Source organism: Sinocyclocheilus rhinocerous, unplaced genomic scaffold (genome assembly GCF_001515625.1).
Source record: "Sinocyclocheilus rhinocerous isolate Xijiao unplaced genomic scaffold, SAMN03320098_v1.1 scaffold1243, whole genome shotgun sequence".
Taxonomy (NCBI): Eukaryota; Metazoa; Chordata; class Actinopteri; order Cypriniformes; family Cyprinidae; genus Sinocyclocheilus; species Sinocyclocheilus rhinocerous.
In genome coordinates, this window is record NW_015626033.1 from 2,381,673 (window position 1) to 2,398,547 (window position 16,875).

Consider the following 16,875-nt stretch of genomic DNA (forward strand, 5'->3'; position numbering starts at 1 on the left):
TTTTCTAATTTGTTGAGATAGTGAATTGGTTGGTTTTTGTTAAATGTGAGCCAAAATCAACACAATTAAAAGAACCAAAGACTTAAACTACTTCAGTCTGTGTGCATTGAATTTATTTAATACACGAGTTTCACAATTTGAGTTGAATTACTGAAATAAATGAACTTTTCCACGACATTCTAATTTATTGAGATGAACCTGTATACAGGAAACTAGGGACTGGACATTGGAGTTATATTAACTAACTAAAATACATATGGCTCACTGGAAATCAAAGAGCTATTTGGTCAGGGGCCTCTTATATTACTTACCTATTCCTTTGACACAGTGCATGACTATATCAAGTTCCTGCCCTGGTCGAAGTTGTGCCAGGAGAATGTCCCCATGCACAGGACCAATCTTGGCATCTGCAAACACATCGGCTTGGTTTCCAATTGGGAGCCATTTTATGTCACCTGAGTAGACTGAAACCAAACACAAGACTTCAGTGACATACTGTAAACAGGACCGTGATAAACAGAATGTTTTGCCATGGTTAGCAAATAATATGCATGTTGTTCCAAACTTGTACTTTTTACTGGGAACACAAAATGAGATGGTAGGCAGTCTAAGCCACCTCACCTTTTAATTTCATTGCATCTTTTTTTCCACACAAGGAAAGTGAATGGTGACTGAAACATTAGCATTCTGCCTTACATCTTCAGTATTGCATGTAGGGCTGCACAAATAATTTAAACGAAACGGATTAAGCTATGAAATCGTTTAGTGTGCTTATCAAACTGCAAAATCTGTGATTTAATAAGACAAAAGTTTTAGAGAGAAGTGCAGCTCTGCATTAATTTACATGCAAGCAGCTCATGATCCAGCATTTTAGTTCTGAGTTTGGGTCACTTATAACATTTGAGAACACAATATGCGGCAACCAACTTCTCAAACCTGTAATGAGAAGTGGTTATAAACAGGTTGTTGTCAACAAATGAGAAGCTTTAAGGGCCCCCTGCGGTTCTAAACATCGAAAAATTAAGAAATTAAGACTTCAATTAAAAAATTGTCATTTTAAGTTAAGCAGTATTATCTAGGGCTGCCCCCTAATAGTCAACTAATCGTTAGTCGACCAAAATGTTATTAGTCACAGAAAATAAATAAATAAATAAAATCCACAGGCGAAGTCACGCAGTTCATGACGGACCGATATCATTCATCGACCTCAAATATGGCTTATCATCTGAAATATGTAAGTATTAACAACATTACATAGCCGCTCAATCTAATGTTTAACCTAGAGAAATGTGCACTATTCAGTGTCTGTGCGGAGTGTGGAAGCTGAACAGTAGTGCTCACTGCAGGACAGATGGAGCGCCAGTGCGCTCAGTTGTTCTTAAAATACTCCCTCATTTTTGCTCATACAGATAAGAGTATTACATCTTTCAAATCTGTAAAGATTCCACTTTTATTTGTGTGCACTCACAATAACAACAAAACGCGTTTTTGTAAAATAATGAAAGCAAACAGGATGCGCTTTCTGCCGTCTCGGTTTCAATGAACTTGAGCGTTATCAGTGAATTATTAAAATGTTAATGCAGTCTCCTTACTGTTTTTCCCTGACACATTCATAATCATTACTTCTGCCGGTGCGCTGTGGCAAGCTTTAAGTGTGTGCTTTAGCGCTTATAAGGCTATGCAGGCAATTAAAGGCTCATTATAATGATTTAAATTGTTTATTAATAAACGTGCGATTAGTCGCCCAATGCTTAAAATGAACGACTACTGGTTGACCAGAAAAATCCTTAATCGAGGGCAGCCCTAGTATTATTTATTATTCATTATTTATTAATAATTATTCTTTTAATTATTTGATAGGCATAAATAGCAAGATTGTTGGCCAAATTGTGCAGCAATACAAAAACCCACAGCAAACCTGGAGCTTTTTTTAAATTGCATTTGACATCACAATCATATTTTAAAACTTTAATGGACCAGAAAAAGTGTGGATAATTGATTAAAAAAAAAGATGATTATAATGGAAACCTAATGGGGGAAAAAAGTTTAATTTTGACATCTAAAAAAGCTTAATTAAAATAAGGTAACCATACTTTACTCACCCATGTGATTGAGATATAACTCCTTGGGATCTGAAGAGTCTTTAGGGGCTCTAGGATTCCTGGTGCATTTTACCTTCAGCTGAAGTTGAATTGTGTCAATTTCGGTGCCTTCCTGATCCTCTGACAAACACAACCCACATTTACATTAGTATGTGAAAAATAATAATAAACAGTCTTTAACAGCTTCAGTCAGTGCTGGCATTTGTGAGACCATTACATAAACTACTTTCCTCAAGACAAATACATTTGTCTGTCGTTTTAAAGTAAAACAAGAATATTGTGAGTCCTGAATGTAATGTTACTTACCTGGATTCCTGTACTCAAAAAGACGAGGATCTGCTTTTATGGGCACAAGACCAAGTCTATGAGCTAGAATCTCATCCTGAATGATCGAGGTGTTATTGTAAATGAAGGCTTTTTCGATGGCCATTGTTGGGACCTTAATTTTCAAATGAGATGAGGACGAAAAACACAAGATGACTATCAGATCCCGTTTCAAAAGCAGCTCATGATGATGGTAATATAACATGTACACAAGCAGACACCACGGACAAAACATCATCAAACATACCTCAGCCAGTAATATACGGCGAAAAGCATTGGCGATGGCAGCGTCTATTCCAATCATATCAAACTCCAACAGGTTCTCATCCGAATGAACTATATCGATCCTGAAATTCTACAAGAATAAAGTTACACCATTTTTTGTCAATCACGTAAAAAAACCCGACTTAGCAGCGACTACATTCATTTTAATAAAAGACAGCTTGTGCATTTCACACACCTTTTTGAATTTTTCCAAATCCCATGTGTCATCGTAACCAGGGTAATTTCCTGGATAATCTGTAGTATGGACCTGTAAATATAGTACATAATACTTACATATGTAGCTTACGGGAATAAATTTTAATAAACAATAATGATTTTATCATATAAAGCTAATAAACAACAATCACTGCAGTTCGTGTACGAAGAAACCTGCACGACATTATTATTAAATAATTGACACTTATATTGGCAATGAAACAGTCTGTATAGACATAAACATACACTGAATACTATATAAATATCCCACAAAGGTCATAACTTACATTTTTTACGCCAAATTCACCCAATATTACTCTATCACGAATTTCATCCACGTTGCTCATAGGCGCCGCCATCTTTGCTGTCATGCCTCTCTTGCGCCGGTAGAGGCTAGAACTCCCATTCAAAAACTCCACTCGAAAATAAATTTCACCATTGTTGTATTAATAATGCTTTATAAATACACATACTAAATATAAGAAAGGCAAAAACTTAACATTAACCTAGATAAAAAAAATAAAAATAGGCAGTTATATAATATAAGTTTCAATGAATGCATTGCTTTGTCGTTATTTAAGCCGTTCAATATTTCTTATCGATAAAACTCTTATAAACTGTTCACAATCCTATATAAGGTATGCGAATATGTCGACTTTGTGGTGTGTATTTTCACCAGAGCCATTAAAACAATGTTTTAGTTTTTTTCCCCAACGTGTTCTATTTTAACTACGATGAAACATATTATATTTATTATTTTTCTAAATATTCTGTGTTGATGCAGTTCAAGAAAACAAATGGCATGTTCAGTTAAAGCTTGTCAAATTATTATTATTATATTTATTATTATTATTATTTATTTTTTACTTAATTGTCATATGTAATGTCAGATGCCCCAGAATATCTAATTCTGTGGCCTGGATGAGTCAAGTAGATGAGCGAACTACTAATATACATATATTTTGTAATACTTTTTGCAGTAATCATTTGTATCTTTATTTATACATTTTTATGTTATATTTTTTTAACCATTTATTTATTCGTTCCTGTGAGGACTTTTATTCTAGCCTCATTAAACTGCGTCACTGGAGTATTGCGCGCTCACCGTGAAGGTGCACAAGTAGATTGAAGTGTTTCTAAACTTGTGTCTGAAATTTACTATTCGCGATTGATCTTGAATGAAGTCATCCAACCACTACAGAGAGAGCAGACAGGCATCCGTAGTTGTTCTCCTGCAGTTGTTTTGAGGGCTTCGCTCTTTGAGTGCGCTATGGACGGAACTGTGGACAGAGTTGTGGAGGAGGGATCCACGCGTGGGTGCTCTCGGACAGACGCTTCCCTCAGCGGAGAGGATGAGCGCCGTGACTCCGACCACAGCCAGAGAACTCACGAAACACATCCTGACGACGAGGTGCAAAACTAAATCAACAAATTAATCCAGTTTTTATTTCTAAACTACTTGAACTTGTAGGCTATACGTTGTTATATCGCATATAATAATTAATCGACTAATAAATATGTTTGTGTATGTTTTATATGTAAATAAAATATACGTATATAAATACTACTTGTACTTATATACTTAAACTTACTCATGTGTAAGTTGCATATGAGCGTTTAAATGAGGTATATGGGTTAATGTGAATAATTATATGAATATGTATGAGAGTATTGTATACACTTATGTTTAAAAACAGATCTTTACACACACATATATATATATGTATGTGTGTGTGTGTGTGTGTGTATATATATTTATGTATATATTTTTTTACTTTAATGTTTAATTACTGTTTGTTTTCTTTAAAGCGCTCCTTGCATCTTAGGGAATTTTATCCCTATATTCGCTGTGCCCTCTGCAATGGATTTTTCATTGATGCCACCACCATCACAGAGTGTCTTCACACTTGTAAGTGCACATTTCCCACCAATGTAGTGGTATAAATTGATTTTGTTTTTTCATATTTTCATGTAATCTGTGATTTGTACAGTGTTTGGCGTCATGCCTGTTTATTTCCCCCTTCACAGTTTGTAAGAGCTGCATTGTCAAGCACTTTTTCTACAGCAACAGGTGTCCTAACTGCTCCATTGTTGTGCACCAGACACAGCCACTGTACAGTATCAGGTAACTTTAGTTTTGTTGATGTCTTTTTTTATTAATGTATTGTTCTTGTCAATTTCAACTTTGGCAAACTTTGCGTATAGGGCGTTGTGTTGTTTACCGGTTTTGGTCTGTCACTAGAGATTTAGTCTAGCTGTTATGTTCGAAACCATCTCTTGTGTCTAATTACTGCTGCCTAGCAATAACAGCCTCACATATGTCCCAGGGTCTTTAGGGTTTCTTATATGCTTTAGTGTTTTAATTACTGATCATGTTTTAACATGAGAGTCAAATTTCTTCCCTTTTTCTCTTTTAGATCTGACAGGCAATTACAAGACATTGTTTTCAAGATGGTTCCATATTTGGAAGAAGGTTCGTGTAGTTTGTTGAACTCTTTCTTGTTGCACTTGTGTTGTCCCATTCTGATTTTTTAAATATATGTGAGAAGCATTTCACAGAAAATATGTTGTTGTTTTTTCTTCTTCAGATGAAAAGTCGCGAATATATGCATTTTATAAACGGAGAGGGCTTGACGTTCCTAAGCCAGGTTTGTTCATGCAATCACTCTCCTGAAGTTTATTCTTTGAATATAAGTGCATTTTAGTACATAGGTGAGGCTTAGTAATATTATTTTAATGTACTTATGATGCAATCTTTTCTCTCTCTTTTTCCCCCCCAGTGGCATCTCCAGCTACATACCCATGGAAGCTACCTCAGAGACAGAAGAAAGACATGCTGCCTCAGTCTGTTTTTACTATTCCCTCAGAGCTAGATGTGTCTCTGATGTTGGAGTTTGTGGGGTCAGTAATGTTGATTTGTTATTATACTTATATCAGTGATGTCATTCAGTTTCTAGAGCTTTCAGCTGACTTTATGTAGACTTTTTTTTTTTTAAAAAGAAGCAAAGACAGGTGTTTTTTTTTTCAATAACACGCCCCACTGAATCTTTCAAATTGACCTGGAACATGCATTAGGAGGTAAATAGGGTAAATTTTGATTTCATGTTGAATTGAATCTTTCTGAACGCTAGATGAGTTATGTTGTGTATCATCACTAGATGGAGCTAAACAGTCAAAAATCAAAAGACTCCTTAAAGCCATGATTTTCAGCCTTTTTGATTGAAAGGCCTCCCATTGTCCACAGCAATATTCAAAGACCCTTCTTATTGGCTAAGATATTTTATCTGATATTTCTGCTGTAAGTCTTATTGTTTTAATTTTTTTATCAATAGAACTGATTGTTTATTCATTGCATTACTTAACAGTGATTCATTTTTTTGTTTTTCAGAATATTCTGTATGGTCTTCAGTAAAAACAATAGTTATTTTTTGTATCTTGATGTTCCCCCTTGATCCCCCTGATTGAGAATCATTTGCCATGTGCTTTTTTTTTGGGTTGAAATCTGATATTGCACAATTATAAATGCCCGCCTATTATTTATAAATTATTCGATTTGTTGTTGCAGAAACACAAAATATGTAATCTGTTAATGTTTCATCTAACCTTTATTTTTACGTATCGTTGATTTACAGAGCTGAAAAGGGTATTGAGAACTATAAGGTAATGTTCATATTTTGTCAGTATTGCAGTATTGATATTTGTATTTTGCTCACACAAAACAATGTATGTACTTTATATTCAGGAAACACATTGCAATATTATTTGTACTTAATATATACACTTGAATCATTGTGTAGAATTGAGCTGAAATTGTACTGTAGGCCTGGCTGTTTTTTCATTTTTAATATCCTGATGATATTTTCACCCTCAAGCCCCTTGAGAGGAAGTATGTGCGTGTGTCAGGGGAAGCCACTGTCCGTCATGTGGAGCTTTTTATCAGGAGGAAGATGGAACTGAGTCAAAACTGCAAGGTGAAATATAGATTTTCTCCCCTTTATCTTTCTCACCCACAGTTTTTGTGTATTGTGAATCATAAACCACATTATGTATAAGGGTAAGGTCTTGGTCTTAAATGGCTTGTTTTCATTAAACCAGACGCATAAATCCTGCCTCAGACGGTCAGCAGTGTCAGAGGTCTGAAAGATATGTGGGGTGAGCACCCCCCAGCTGTGTCAGTCGCTCAATAATTCATACTGACAGGAATCGGACACCACCCTTCACACAGAGCAAAGATATGCTGAGTCATTTGATGCAAAATTGTTTTTTTTTTTCTCTCCTTAGTGGACTAAATTCAGCAAAATCACTCCTTGTCTTTAGGGTTTCCACAATGAGGTTATCATGTAAAAGTGTGATTAAAGAAATGATGTTATTTGGATGTTCCCTTTCCCTCTGAACACTTCAGTGACTCTGTCACACTTCACAGTCCTGCCACGTTGCTGTTTAATTATTTTCCCCCTAATCCCAGTTCTGGATAAGGATTTGAGTCCTTGAAAATAACCACAGCTCAGTCGAGCATAGAAATGACTGTCTGTGGTTGTGAATAACAGTGATTATGTTTGAAAATAAAATCTAGTGCTGTTTTATATATAATATATATTTATTTATTTCTGCAGACTGACACAGACGTCTCCAATTTGAGAGCCATATTTTTAACTGGTAACACTTTTTTTTTTATTTTAGTGTCCTTGTTGCATACTGTATGTTGCATGTACCTACTATAGTAATAAGAGTTAAAGGGGTCATATGATGCTTTTTTAAAGATCATTATTTTGTGTATTTGGTGTAACGGAATATGTTGACATGCTTTACATAATTACAAGTATCTAAACCAAACTCTAACCCTAATCCTAACTCTATAGTAAGTATATGTTGGTAATTAATATTACCCAGTACTTAACTGTATAATTACATTGTAACAAGGACACCTTAAAATAAAGTGTAACATTAAACTTTAAGCCACATACAACAGCTTCACAGAAATATACTTATTTACATTATTTTCATTGCTGATTGTTCATAGTATGTATGCATGTGATTTGGGGCATTTTAAAGATATATTCTGGGTTCAATTCAGGTTAAGCATAATGTTATTTACCACAAATATGAATTTCCATTTGTCCCTCCTTACTTGATTACTGTGAGTCAAAATTTAAAATTTTACAATTTTGTTGCCATGACAGCTCAAAGTTTTATTCAGAATTAATATACTATTATAAAATATACTATAAAGCTTCTCATTTTTGCTTTTTCGTTTGTGAAATGATTAAATCAAATGATTAATCGCATCCAAAATAAAAGTTTTTGTTTACATAATGTGTGTGTACTTTGTATATTTATTATGTATATATAAAAGCACACACATACATTATATATTTTGAAAATATTTACATGTATATATTTATATTATATATAAATATGTATATATAAACAACATATTTTTCTTAAATATATAAATACATGTGTTTGTATTTATATATGCATAATAAATATACACAGTACACACACATATATTATGTGAACAAAAACTTTTATTTTGGATGCGATTAATCGTTTGACAGCACTAGTAATTAACATTAATTGCAGTATTCTGATCTATGGTCACATGCAGCAGTTCTTAGTAAAGGCTGCTTGCATGTTGTAAGGCTAACAGTCGTATCTGGATTACTGGCTTAAGGGTTTTTTCCTGGCGTCCAGGCACTCAGTGTTGATTAGCTAAGACTGATCTGGCCTTGTGAGGAACACCTCATAGTGCCAGGGACATCTACTGGGACAGAGGTGAAAGAGGAGACACCAGGGTTTGTGTGCTTCGCTCCAGGATGGCCCGTTGTGCCCTGCTCCACATACTAGACTCTAAAAATTGTCTAATCAATTTGGGAATACACTGAGGCTGTATTTTATATTCATATGGAGGCTTGAAATGCATTTCCACCTGGCATTTTAGGGTCACTGAGAAAAAGCACTCCTCTAAAAAGTTTGAACCCACTGGAATCCAACATCTTTTATAAGTAATGTTTGCTAAGGCAAGAATCCCTATTTCCATTGCTCATATTACTTCTTTTGTTGTGAAGGTTTTTTCTCAGTATTCAACTTTGGCATTGTGCTATGGTCAGGAATGATACTTCAAAACATGCAGTGTTTTGAGGGAAGGTGTGCTATTACTTTTCTAAAGTGATTAGGCTAAAAGCATTGGCATAGATGATATGACAGATAGAAAAAAACAGACTTGCATCACTTACTTGAACATTTACATTCTGCTTTATTTGGCAGGTTGATGTTGTGTGTGGAGAGCATCTTCTTGAGCAATGCCAGTCTTTGAGAGAAGTTTGTAACACCATGGGAAAAAATGCATTGCAGGTGGGTGTCTGATATAATGTATCTTTCATATTTTTGCTTTTTATGTTATTTTTTTCTTTTTTTTTCTTTTTTATCAAAAAATAAAACAGCTGGAGGCACAAAGAAATGTTTAAAGGGATAGTCCATCCAAAAATGTAAATTCTGTCATCATTTACTCATTGTCATGTATTTCCAAACCTGTATGACTTTATTTCTTCTGTTGAACACAAAAGAAGAGATTTTAAAGAATGTGGGTAACCAAACAGTTTCTGTTCCCCATTGACTTCCATACAATTTTTTTTTATCCTACTTTGAAAGTCAACCAGCAGCTGTTGAAAATATCTTCTTTTATGTTCAACAGAAGAAAAAAAAACTCGTGCAGGTTTGGAACTTGTTGAGAGTGAGTAAATGACAAAATGTTATTTTTGGGGGTGAACTATCCCTTTAAGGGTTGTTCAGTCAGTAGAAGTATCATTGAGAAGTTTTTAGAGAGAATGAGCCTCGTGTAAGCTGTTAATAAGTGTGAAAAACAGGCGCCCTACACAGTTCCTGTCTCACCCTTCACACAGCATTACATTAGAGCCTTACCTGCAGCTTCAAGTGCTGCTGTCTCTCAAAATAGCATTTCACAGTAATAAAAAAACAGTAGTCTAAATGCTGCATTCCTTAATACCCACATTTCTTATTTTCCCTTTTTAGGATGGCATGCTGGTTCTGCATTTCGGACTCGTTCTACCTGCTCAGTAAAGAGGGAAGACACAGAAAGACCAGCTACTGTGAAAACTACATTGTGTAGTGGTTTTATTTCAAGGGCTAAACTGAATTTGATCATAACAGTTCTATGCAGTGATCCTTTGTCTTCCCGGTTACCTTCTGCTCAAACAGATTAAGAATATGTCAGCATTCTTTGAGCAAATGCATTAAGAGACAAAATGTTATTTTTTGGGGTGAACTATCCCTTTAAGGGTTGTTCAGTCAGTAGAAGTATCATTGAGAAGTTTTTAGAGAGAATGAGCCTCGTGTAAGCTGTTAATAAGTGTGAAAAACAGGCGCCCTACACAGTTCCTGTCTCACCCTTCACACAGCATTACATTAGAGCCTTACCTGCAGCTTCAAGTGCTGCTGTCTCTCAAAATAGCATTTCACAGTAATAAAAAAACAGTAGTCTAAATGCTGCATTCCTTAATACCCACATTTCTTATTTTCCCTTTTTAGGATGGCATGCTGGTTCTGCATTTCGGACTCGTTCTACCTGCTCAGTAAAGAGGGAAGACACAGAAAGACCAGCTACTGTGAAAACTACATTGTGTAGTGGTTTTATTTCAAGGGCTAAACTGAATTTGATCATAACAGTTCTATGCAGTGATCCTTTGTCTTCCCGGTTACCTTCTGCTCAAACAGATTAAGAATATGTCAGCATTCTTTGAGCAAATGCATTAAGAGACATTAGAGCTACATCCAAAACATTAGCCATTTCCAGAAGATACTGTTTGTTTGTTTGTTTGTTTGTTTGTTTGTTTGGTTGGTTGGTTGGTTGGTTGGTTGGTTGGTTGATTTTTGGTTACAATTTCCACAACTGTAAAGGTTCTGTAAATTCTCTTTTATGTTTACTAAGAAAAGCACAAAGTAATTACACCTTGTTTCTGAGAATATATTGTTTTAACATGAATTTTATTGCTTAGTTTTGTTGTGCCTCTAGTTCAGCTGACAAAAAGTAAATCAGTACTTTGAAAGAAATAATTCACTTAAGTACCTGGACAGTACCTACATTTTTAAGTGTTAAAAACTCTTAACTCTTGCAAGGCGTTTAAGTGTTTGTGTCTTTGTTCATTTTAGATTTAAATTGTTATGTATTTGTTGAGCCATATTGTGTTATTTCAGGGCCTTTGGGATATATATATATATATATATGTATATGTATATATATATATATATATATATATATAACTTTTGCAATATTGTAACTGAAGTGTTCTTCATTTTTAAAACAGCTTTACAACTAAATGTTAAACTGTGCATGGCCAGACACATATAAACACTATGCAAATATTGTGTCCCTTTTCATTTAGTCATCTTTTTAGTTTTGGGAAATATTTTATGACCCACTCTGATTTTGTGTTTGTGTGCTGCTGATTTCAAATTAAGACACTGTCTTATTATTTACACAAAAAAATATTAGATTAGCCTAAATGTTAGGAAGCATCTTTCACCTCATGTAATGTTAGTCACCTGTATGGTTAAAGCCATTATCACAAACAACTCGAGAGTCTGAGGCTCAGTGTAAGAGAGAGAGGAAGGATAGAGAGATGCTTCTCACTAACCAGCGGGGACTGTTGAAATTGGTTTCCAAGGAAACCGCCTCAAACACCCTGCATGATTTCATGCCTGCATGCTACATCACATTAAGGTTCAGATATTGTTTATGACAGTGTAGGATTGCAGGTACAAGCTTGTTTAAATCTAAGCCTAGCTAGTTTGCGTTCAGTTGATGTTGCTTTTTAAGATTTTACTAGTGAGGATATAATATTAACCACTGATGTGTCTAATTTAATGTATCTATGGCTCTTTTTACCTTATTCATGATTTTTTTTTATTAGATCCAGTGCTGTCTTGGTGATTATAAAGGGAATTTACTGACCTTTTTCTAACAAGACAGTGACTCTTGAAAGGGCATCTGCCATATTTTTCAGTGATTGACAGTCTTTCGGAACAACACAAAGCAGAAGCAATGTGACTGAGTGGAGGGGAGGATATAATCAATTATATCTTTAAATTCTCCCTCTATTTTTTGTGGAGAAAGAAGGAATCCATTAGCCTTTAGATAGGAGGTAATCTTTCTGACACGGAACAGGGTAATGCAATTTAGAGAATTACATAAACACATTTTTAAGAGTTTGGGGCCAGTAAGATTTTTCTGTAATTTTTTTTTCAACAGATATATTTACATTTCAAATAAATGCTGTTCCACAGATTCCACAAAAATGTAAGGCAGCACAGCTGTTTTCAATATGAATAGTAATAATAATAAATGTACTTTAGCACCACATCAGATTAGAATGATTTCTGAAGGATCATGTGACACTGAAGACTTAGCATTGTCATCACAGGAATAAATTTCACTTTCAAATATACTGAATTAAAACTATTTAGTTATTTTAAATGAAACTCATTAAGTGCAGTGTAGTAGCATTAAAAGCATGCACATTTAACGATATGGGACAGATAAGATTAGTGATGTTGAGAGTTATTTATGAATAAAAACAAAAACATTACTAAAACATTTCCATTATTGACTTTATTGTGGTTAAGGCATACATGTGTAACAGTTAATTCAGTGGTTTGGTCCCTTATTCGTAATATGCCATAGTGCTTTCCAACAAACTTTGTGCTTTGGTAATGCAATTTAGAGAATTACATAAACACACATTTTTAAGAGTTTGGGGCCAGTAAGATTTTTCTGTAATTTTTTTTTCAACAGATATATTTACATTTCAAATAAATGCTGTTCCACAGATTCCACAAAAATGTAAGGCAGCACAGCTGTTTTCAATATGAATAGTAATAATAATAAATGTACTTTAGCACCACATCAGATTAGAATGATTTCTGAAGGATCATGTGACACTGAAGACTTAGCATTGTCATCACAGGAATAAATTTCACTTTCAAATATACTGAATTAAAACTATTTAGTTATTTTAAATGAAACTCATTAAGTGCAGTGTAGTAGCATTAAAAGCATGCACATTTAACGATATGGGACAGATAAGATTAGTGATGTTGAGAGTTATTTATGAATAAAAACAAAAACATTACTAAAACATTTCCATTATTGACTTTATTGTGGTTAAGGCATACATGTGTAACAGTTAATTCAGTGGTTTGGTCCCTTATTCGTAATATGCCATAGTGCTTTCCAACAAACTTTGTGCTTTCTTTTCATAAATGTGAATTTATCCATAATCATTGGATCAGTGCTAATGCTGGCTATATCTTAGTTATCCCTTAATACTGAAGTTCATATTTATACCCCTAACACCATCAACAGGACTAAAATACTCTCTGAAACTACAATTAAGAAACAGGAAATATTTGAGGCCTAAGTTCTAAAATATTAAACCAGCATTTTGTAGATATGGTTTTTGAAACATTATATCACCATTACAATATCTTAAACATGTTACCAATGACTATAAATAACAACTGGCAGTTTTTAGCTAATAGCAGTGATTACTGTGCCAAACGCCCAAAAGACTGCTGGGAAATTATCTAGAGAAGCATAGGTTTAATAACCGTAACATTCTAGTTTGAGTTAACATTAACATTATCACTCTTTTATGCTTTCTTAATCACAACGGTTTCTGCCGTGTTTTCCTCTCGCTTGTCTCCTGCCTTGGGTTTGCCGTGTCCCTCTTCTTCTTTCTCTTTTTTGGGATTGCGGGTTGAGGTGAAAGCAGAGCGGCTCTGATACCCATAAGTGATGCTGGGTGTGCTGGAGAAAGTCACCCCGGAACTGAAGTGGGTTTCTTCACCTTCCAGTAGCTTTCTATGAGGACATCAATGACGACTGGTCAGTTCTTATTTATTTTCATTCTCACTGAATTCGTTATTTTTAATGTGCAATTAATGTGGAGTTATTGGTGCTTTACCTGTATGCTGCAATTTCAATGTCTAACGCCATCTTGACGTTCAGAAGATCCTGATACTCCCGGAGGTGACGGGCCATTTCACTCTTAGTATTTCTAAGATCAAGGTCCAGCTGCCCAATTGTTTCCTAGTTAATGGGATTTTAAAAATATAAATCAATATTAGCCTTAGTACAAGAATATTCTGTAGTCCCTGTCATAAAATAAAATTCTTATAAAGAAATGCAACACATTGAAAGCAGCTTGCACTATTCTCATTCACATGACCATTAATTAATTTAGCTCAGCACCTAAATTAGATCTTTCTTATAAAAGCTGATGTGAACCTTTATCTCTTGGCATTGACTGGCTGTCTCAGCATAAAGTTCAAAGAAGCTAATCTGATTTACACTGGCACTTCTTTCACTTTCAAAAGATGAAAGGTCATATAGATCATGTCTGAAAAACCTCAAGCCAAAATTATTTGGATACTTTATATGTCAGCGTGCTTAATTCACATTTGTAAATCATCTAACTCATCAAGAAGTTCTAACACATTAATATAAACATAAACTGAGGTTATCATTTGGATTTCTTTCACCAAGTGAACATGACCTTGCAGAAACCTCCCTTGCAAAATCCTCTTTAAGAGACTCTTCTTAGTGGAATTAATCTCGGCCACCTCTCATGTGCGATTAGTTCAGCACCATGGACAGAGCACTCAGCTACATGACAAGCCATTTCAAACCGTTTCAGTCCTGTCCTGTGGTATAATTCACAGTTCTTCTAATTATTAAATTTACATTTTTCATGAGCTCCTAATATGAATTGCCTGATTACATTAAATATTTATACCTTTACATTTCTGTCATGCTGCAGGACTATTAAAAACAACTAAGGCAAAGTTGATTAAAAATGTTGAAAACCAGCCAGAACACATGCTTTCCTTTATATATTAATATAAATACAAAATAAATGTAAATATATAATATATAATATAATTATAAAATAAGTAAAAAGACAAAAACTTCTAGTGGATTCTTCAAGAATAATAAAATATTGCTTAATTAAGTTATGTCTACCTATAAAGATATACAGACAGACAGACGATAGATAGATAGATAGATAGATAGAGAACTTTTTTCTCTTTTTTCCTTCTTTAAATATATATATTTTTAATTAAATTGTGTTACATTTTCATAATATGATATGTAATAATTTTTATGTGTCTACCTGATAAGCTGCGACCTCGGCATTGTGTGCATCTTCCATCTCGCGGATCTGTCGCTCAAGTGACTCGTTTGTGCCTCGCAAGGTTTCGATTTCAATGGTTTTGGACTGTAGTTGTCGCCTGTTGTCGTTGATCTCCTCTCTTGTGGCTCTCATGGCCTCGTTGGTTCTGGTGGCCTGTTCGTTGAGGCTGGCGAACTTTGATTTGTACCATTCCTCAGCAGACTGCAGGTTCTTAGACGCGAGGGTTTCATACTGCCCGCGGATCTCTTTGAGGGCCGAGGTCAGATCCGGCTTGGATAACTCCACTTCCACAGATATCTGGGCCGCCTGGATCATACTAGTCAACTCCGTCACCTCTTCATCATGCACCTTCCTCAGAAAATTGATCTCGTCCAAGAGGGACTCGACCTTTCTCTCCAGGTCCACGCGCACCATGGTGGCATCATCCACATCTTTCTTGTAGGATCTGAGCGTCTGCTCTGCCTCCTCGCGCACTCGGATCTCATCCTCAAACTTGCCTCGAAGTTTCTGCAAGTCTTCCTCGATATTATCTCGTTCAATGAGAATGTGCGATTTTTCATTGTTCAGCTCGTCCACCTGGGCTCGCAGATCCCGGATCTCTTGCTGATAGAGGTCAGCGAGTCTGGACGGCTCGTTCTGCCTCTGGCGCAGACTCACGAGTTCGGTCTCCAGCACTTTATTGTGCTGCTCCAGATTGCGCACCTTCTCGATAAACATCGCGAAACGGTCATTGAGACCCTGCAGTTGTTCCTTTTCATTGGTTCGGACGATTTTAAACTCGTTGTTTAACACAGCTGTTTGAGAGAAATCCACGCTGTCGAAATGCACCGGTGAGAAGGACGATGACCGGCCCGATCTCTTGTAGTAGCCCGCTGGAGAGGCGCTGCTGCGGGAGAGAGAGTGGGACCTGAAGCCGCTGGAAGACATGGAGCTCCGTGAGGAGACATTGCTCATCCTAGGGGTGGAACCGGTGAAACGAGGGGTTTCCCCGAATATCTTTCTATAGGATGAGGACATGTAGTTGTCTGATCCGTAACTCATCTTCGTCACAACTAAAGGAGTCTAAAATGGGTGTGCTTGCCATTATATACCCGGCGGACTGTCCCATTCAACAGTCTGTCATGTTCCCACTGGTGGTGACAGTTTAAGATGAGAATAAACCTTTTCAGACCATTAAAACATTCATTTAATTGTAATGTTTTTAACAGGTTTGTTTGACATTTGCACACAAAGGACAGATTTTTGGGCCGCTTAAACTGTTATTTGTCGATGGAACTGTCCGGGTTTGCGCAGTGTTGAATGCACCCGAAATTTAACAGTTAAATCGATTTAGGCTTGATGTAAGATCTTGTTTGGATCCTGAATTTTTTTTATTTCTTTGTGCTATATTAAATGTTTTAGATGCCCATGCAATTTTAGACTGCATTACAAACAAAAAATACTTCAGCCCAGTAGTTTAATTCACAGAATTTATTTCCTTTACAATATTTACAACAAACAAACCAATTGGTCTCCCAGAATGACCAGATGACAAGTACCCAAAACTAATTTTGAATACAATAATTTCATTAAAATAAATAAATGAATAAATAATTAGTCATTGTCCTTAGAAAAAAAGCAAGACAAACCAGCCCAGAATTGTTTGCTGGTTTTAGATGGTTTAAGCTATAAGCTTTCTAAAAACAGCAAACAGACAAAAGGTTTGGGAAACCGTTGGAAAACAGGCTGGTTTAAGATTTTTTTTTTTTTTTTTTTTT

At 35.4% G+C, this 16,875-nt stretch overlaps 3 protein-coding genes across 4 annotated transcripts in view; 1 reads left to right on the top strand and 2 right to left on the bottom strand.

The window, feature by feature from the left end:
• Positions 1 to 3,307, bottom strand: part of LOC107708378 (RNA polymerase I and III subunit C) — a 6,028-nt gene extending 2,721 nt beyond the window's left edge. The window contains exons 1-6 of the mRNA XM_016512580.1: positions 3,194 to 3,307; positions 2,887 to 2,958; positions 2,674 to 2,781; positions 2,409 to 2,541; positions 2,103 to 2,222; positions 312 to 464 (exon numbers count right to left, since the gene is read on the bottom strand). Coding sequence (XP_016368066.1) covers positions 312 to 464; positions 2,103 to 2,222; positions 2,409 to 2,541; positions 2,674 to 2,781; positions 2,887 to 2,958; positions 3,194 to 3,277 — 670 coding nt within the window. The 5' untranslated portion in view covers positions 3,278 to 3,307. The remainder of the gene's footprint in view (positions 1 to 311; positions 465 to 2,102; positions 2,223 to 2,408; positions 2,542 to 2,673; positions 2,782 to 2,886; positions 2,959 to 3,193) is intronic.
• Positions 3,308 to 3,992: 685 nt separating this feature from the next.
• On the top strand, positions 3,993 to 10,141 carry LOC107707701 (polycomb group RING finger protein 6-like). 2 transcript variants are annotated; one of them, XM_016511797.1, is made up of 10 exons: positions 3,993 to 4,317; positions 4,716 to 4,815; positions 4,935 to 5,031; positions 5,324 to 5,379; positions 5,495 to 5,554; positions 5,687 to 5,807; positions 6,539 to 6,566; positions 6,779 to 6,877; positions 9,174 to 9,260; positions 9,939 to 10,141. In XM_016511797.1, the coding sequence occupies exons 1-10, from the start codon at positions 4,177 to 4,179 to the stop codon at positions 9,984 to 9,986; spliced, it is 837 nt and encodes a 278-aa protein (XP_016367283.1). In that variant the 5' UTR covers positions 3,993 to 4,176; the 3' UTR covers positions 9,987 to 10,141. The 2 variants fall into 2 exon arrangements, with proteins under 2 accessions (XP_016367283.1, XP_016367289.1); XM_016511803.1 differs by lacking the exons at positions 9,174 to 9,260; positions 9,939 to 10,141 and adding an exon at positions 7,002 to 7,367.
• Positions 10,142 to 13,180: 3,039 nt separating this feature from the next.
• LOC107707692 (alpha-internexin-like) lies at positions 13,181 to 16,196 on the bottom strand. Its single transcript, XM_016511786.1, has 3 exons — positions 15,098 to 16,196; positions 13,889 to 14,013; positions 13,181 to 13,785 (listed from the first exon to the last, which is right to left on the bottom strand). The coding sequence occupies exons 1-3, from the start codon at positions 16,157 to 16,159 to the stop codon at positions 13,575 to 13,577; spliced, it is 1,398 nt and encodes a 465-aa protein (XP_016367272.1). The 5' UTR covers positions 16,160 to 16,196; the 3' UTR covers positions 13,181 to 13,574.
• Between the last annotated feature and the right edge of the window lie 679 nt (positions 16,197 to 16,875).

Bases quoted from the DNA above. Each gene is read 5' to 3' on its own strand.
- LOC107707701 (XM_016511797.1), top strand. From the start codon at position 4,177: ATGGACGGAACTGTGGACAGAGTTGTGGAGGAGGGATCCACGCGTGGG. The intron at 4,816-4,934 runs GTAAGTGCACAT...CCCCCTTCACAG, and splicing joins CACAGAGTGTCTTCACACTT to TTTGTAAGAGCTGCATTGTC. The intron at 6,567-6,778 runs GTAATGTTCATA...TTCACCCTCAAG, and splicing joins AGGGTATTGAGAACTATAAG to CCCCTTGAGAGGAAGTATGT.
- LOC107707692 (XM_016511786.1), bottom strand. From the start codon at position 16,159: ATGAGTTACGGATCAGACAACTACATGTCCTCATCCTATAGAAAGATA. The intron at 14,014-15,097 runs GTAGACACATAA...CCCATTAACTAG, and splicing joins CCGAGGTCGCAGCTTATCAG to GAAACAATTGGGCAGCTGGA. The intron at 13,786-13,888 runs GTAAAGCACCAA...ATGTCCTCATAG, and splicing joins ATTGAAATTGCAGCATACAG to AAAGCTACTGGAAGGTGAAG.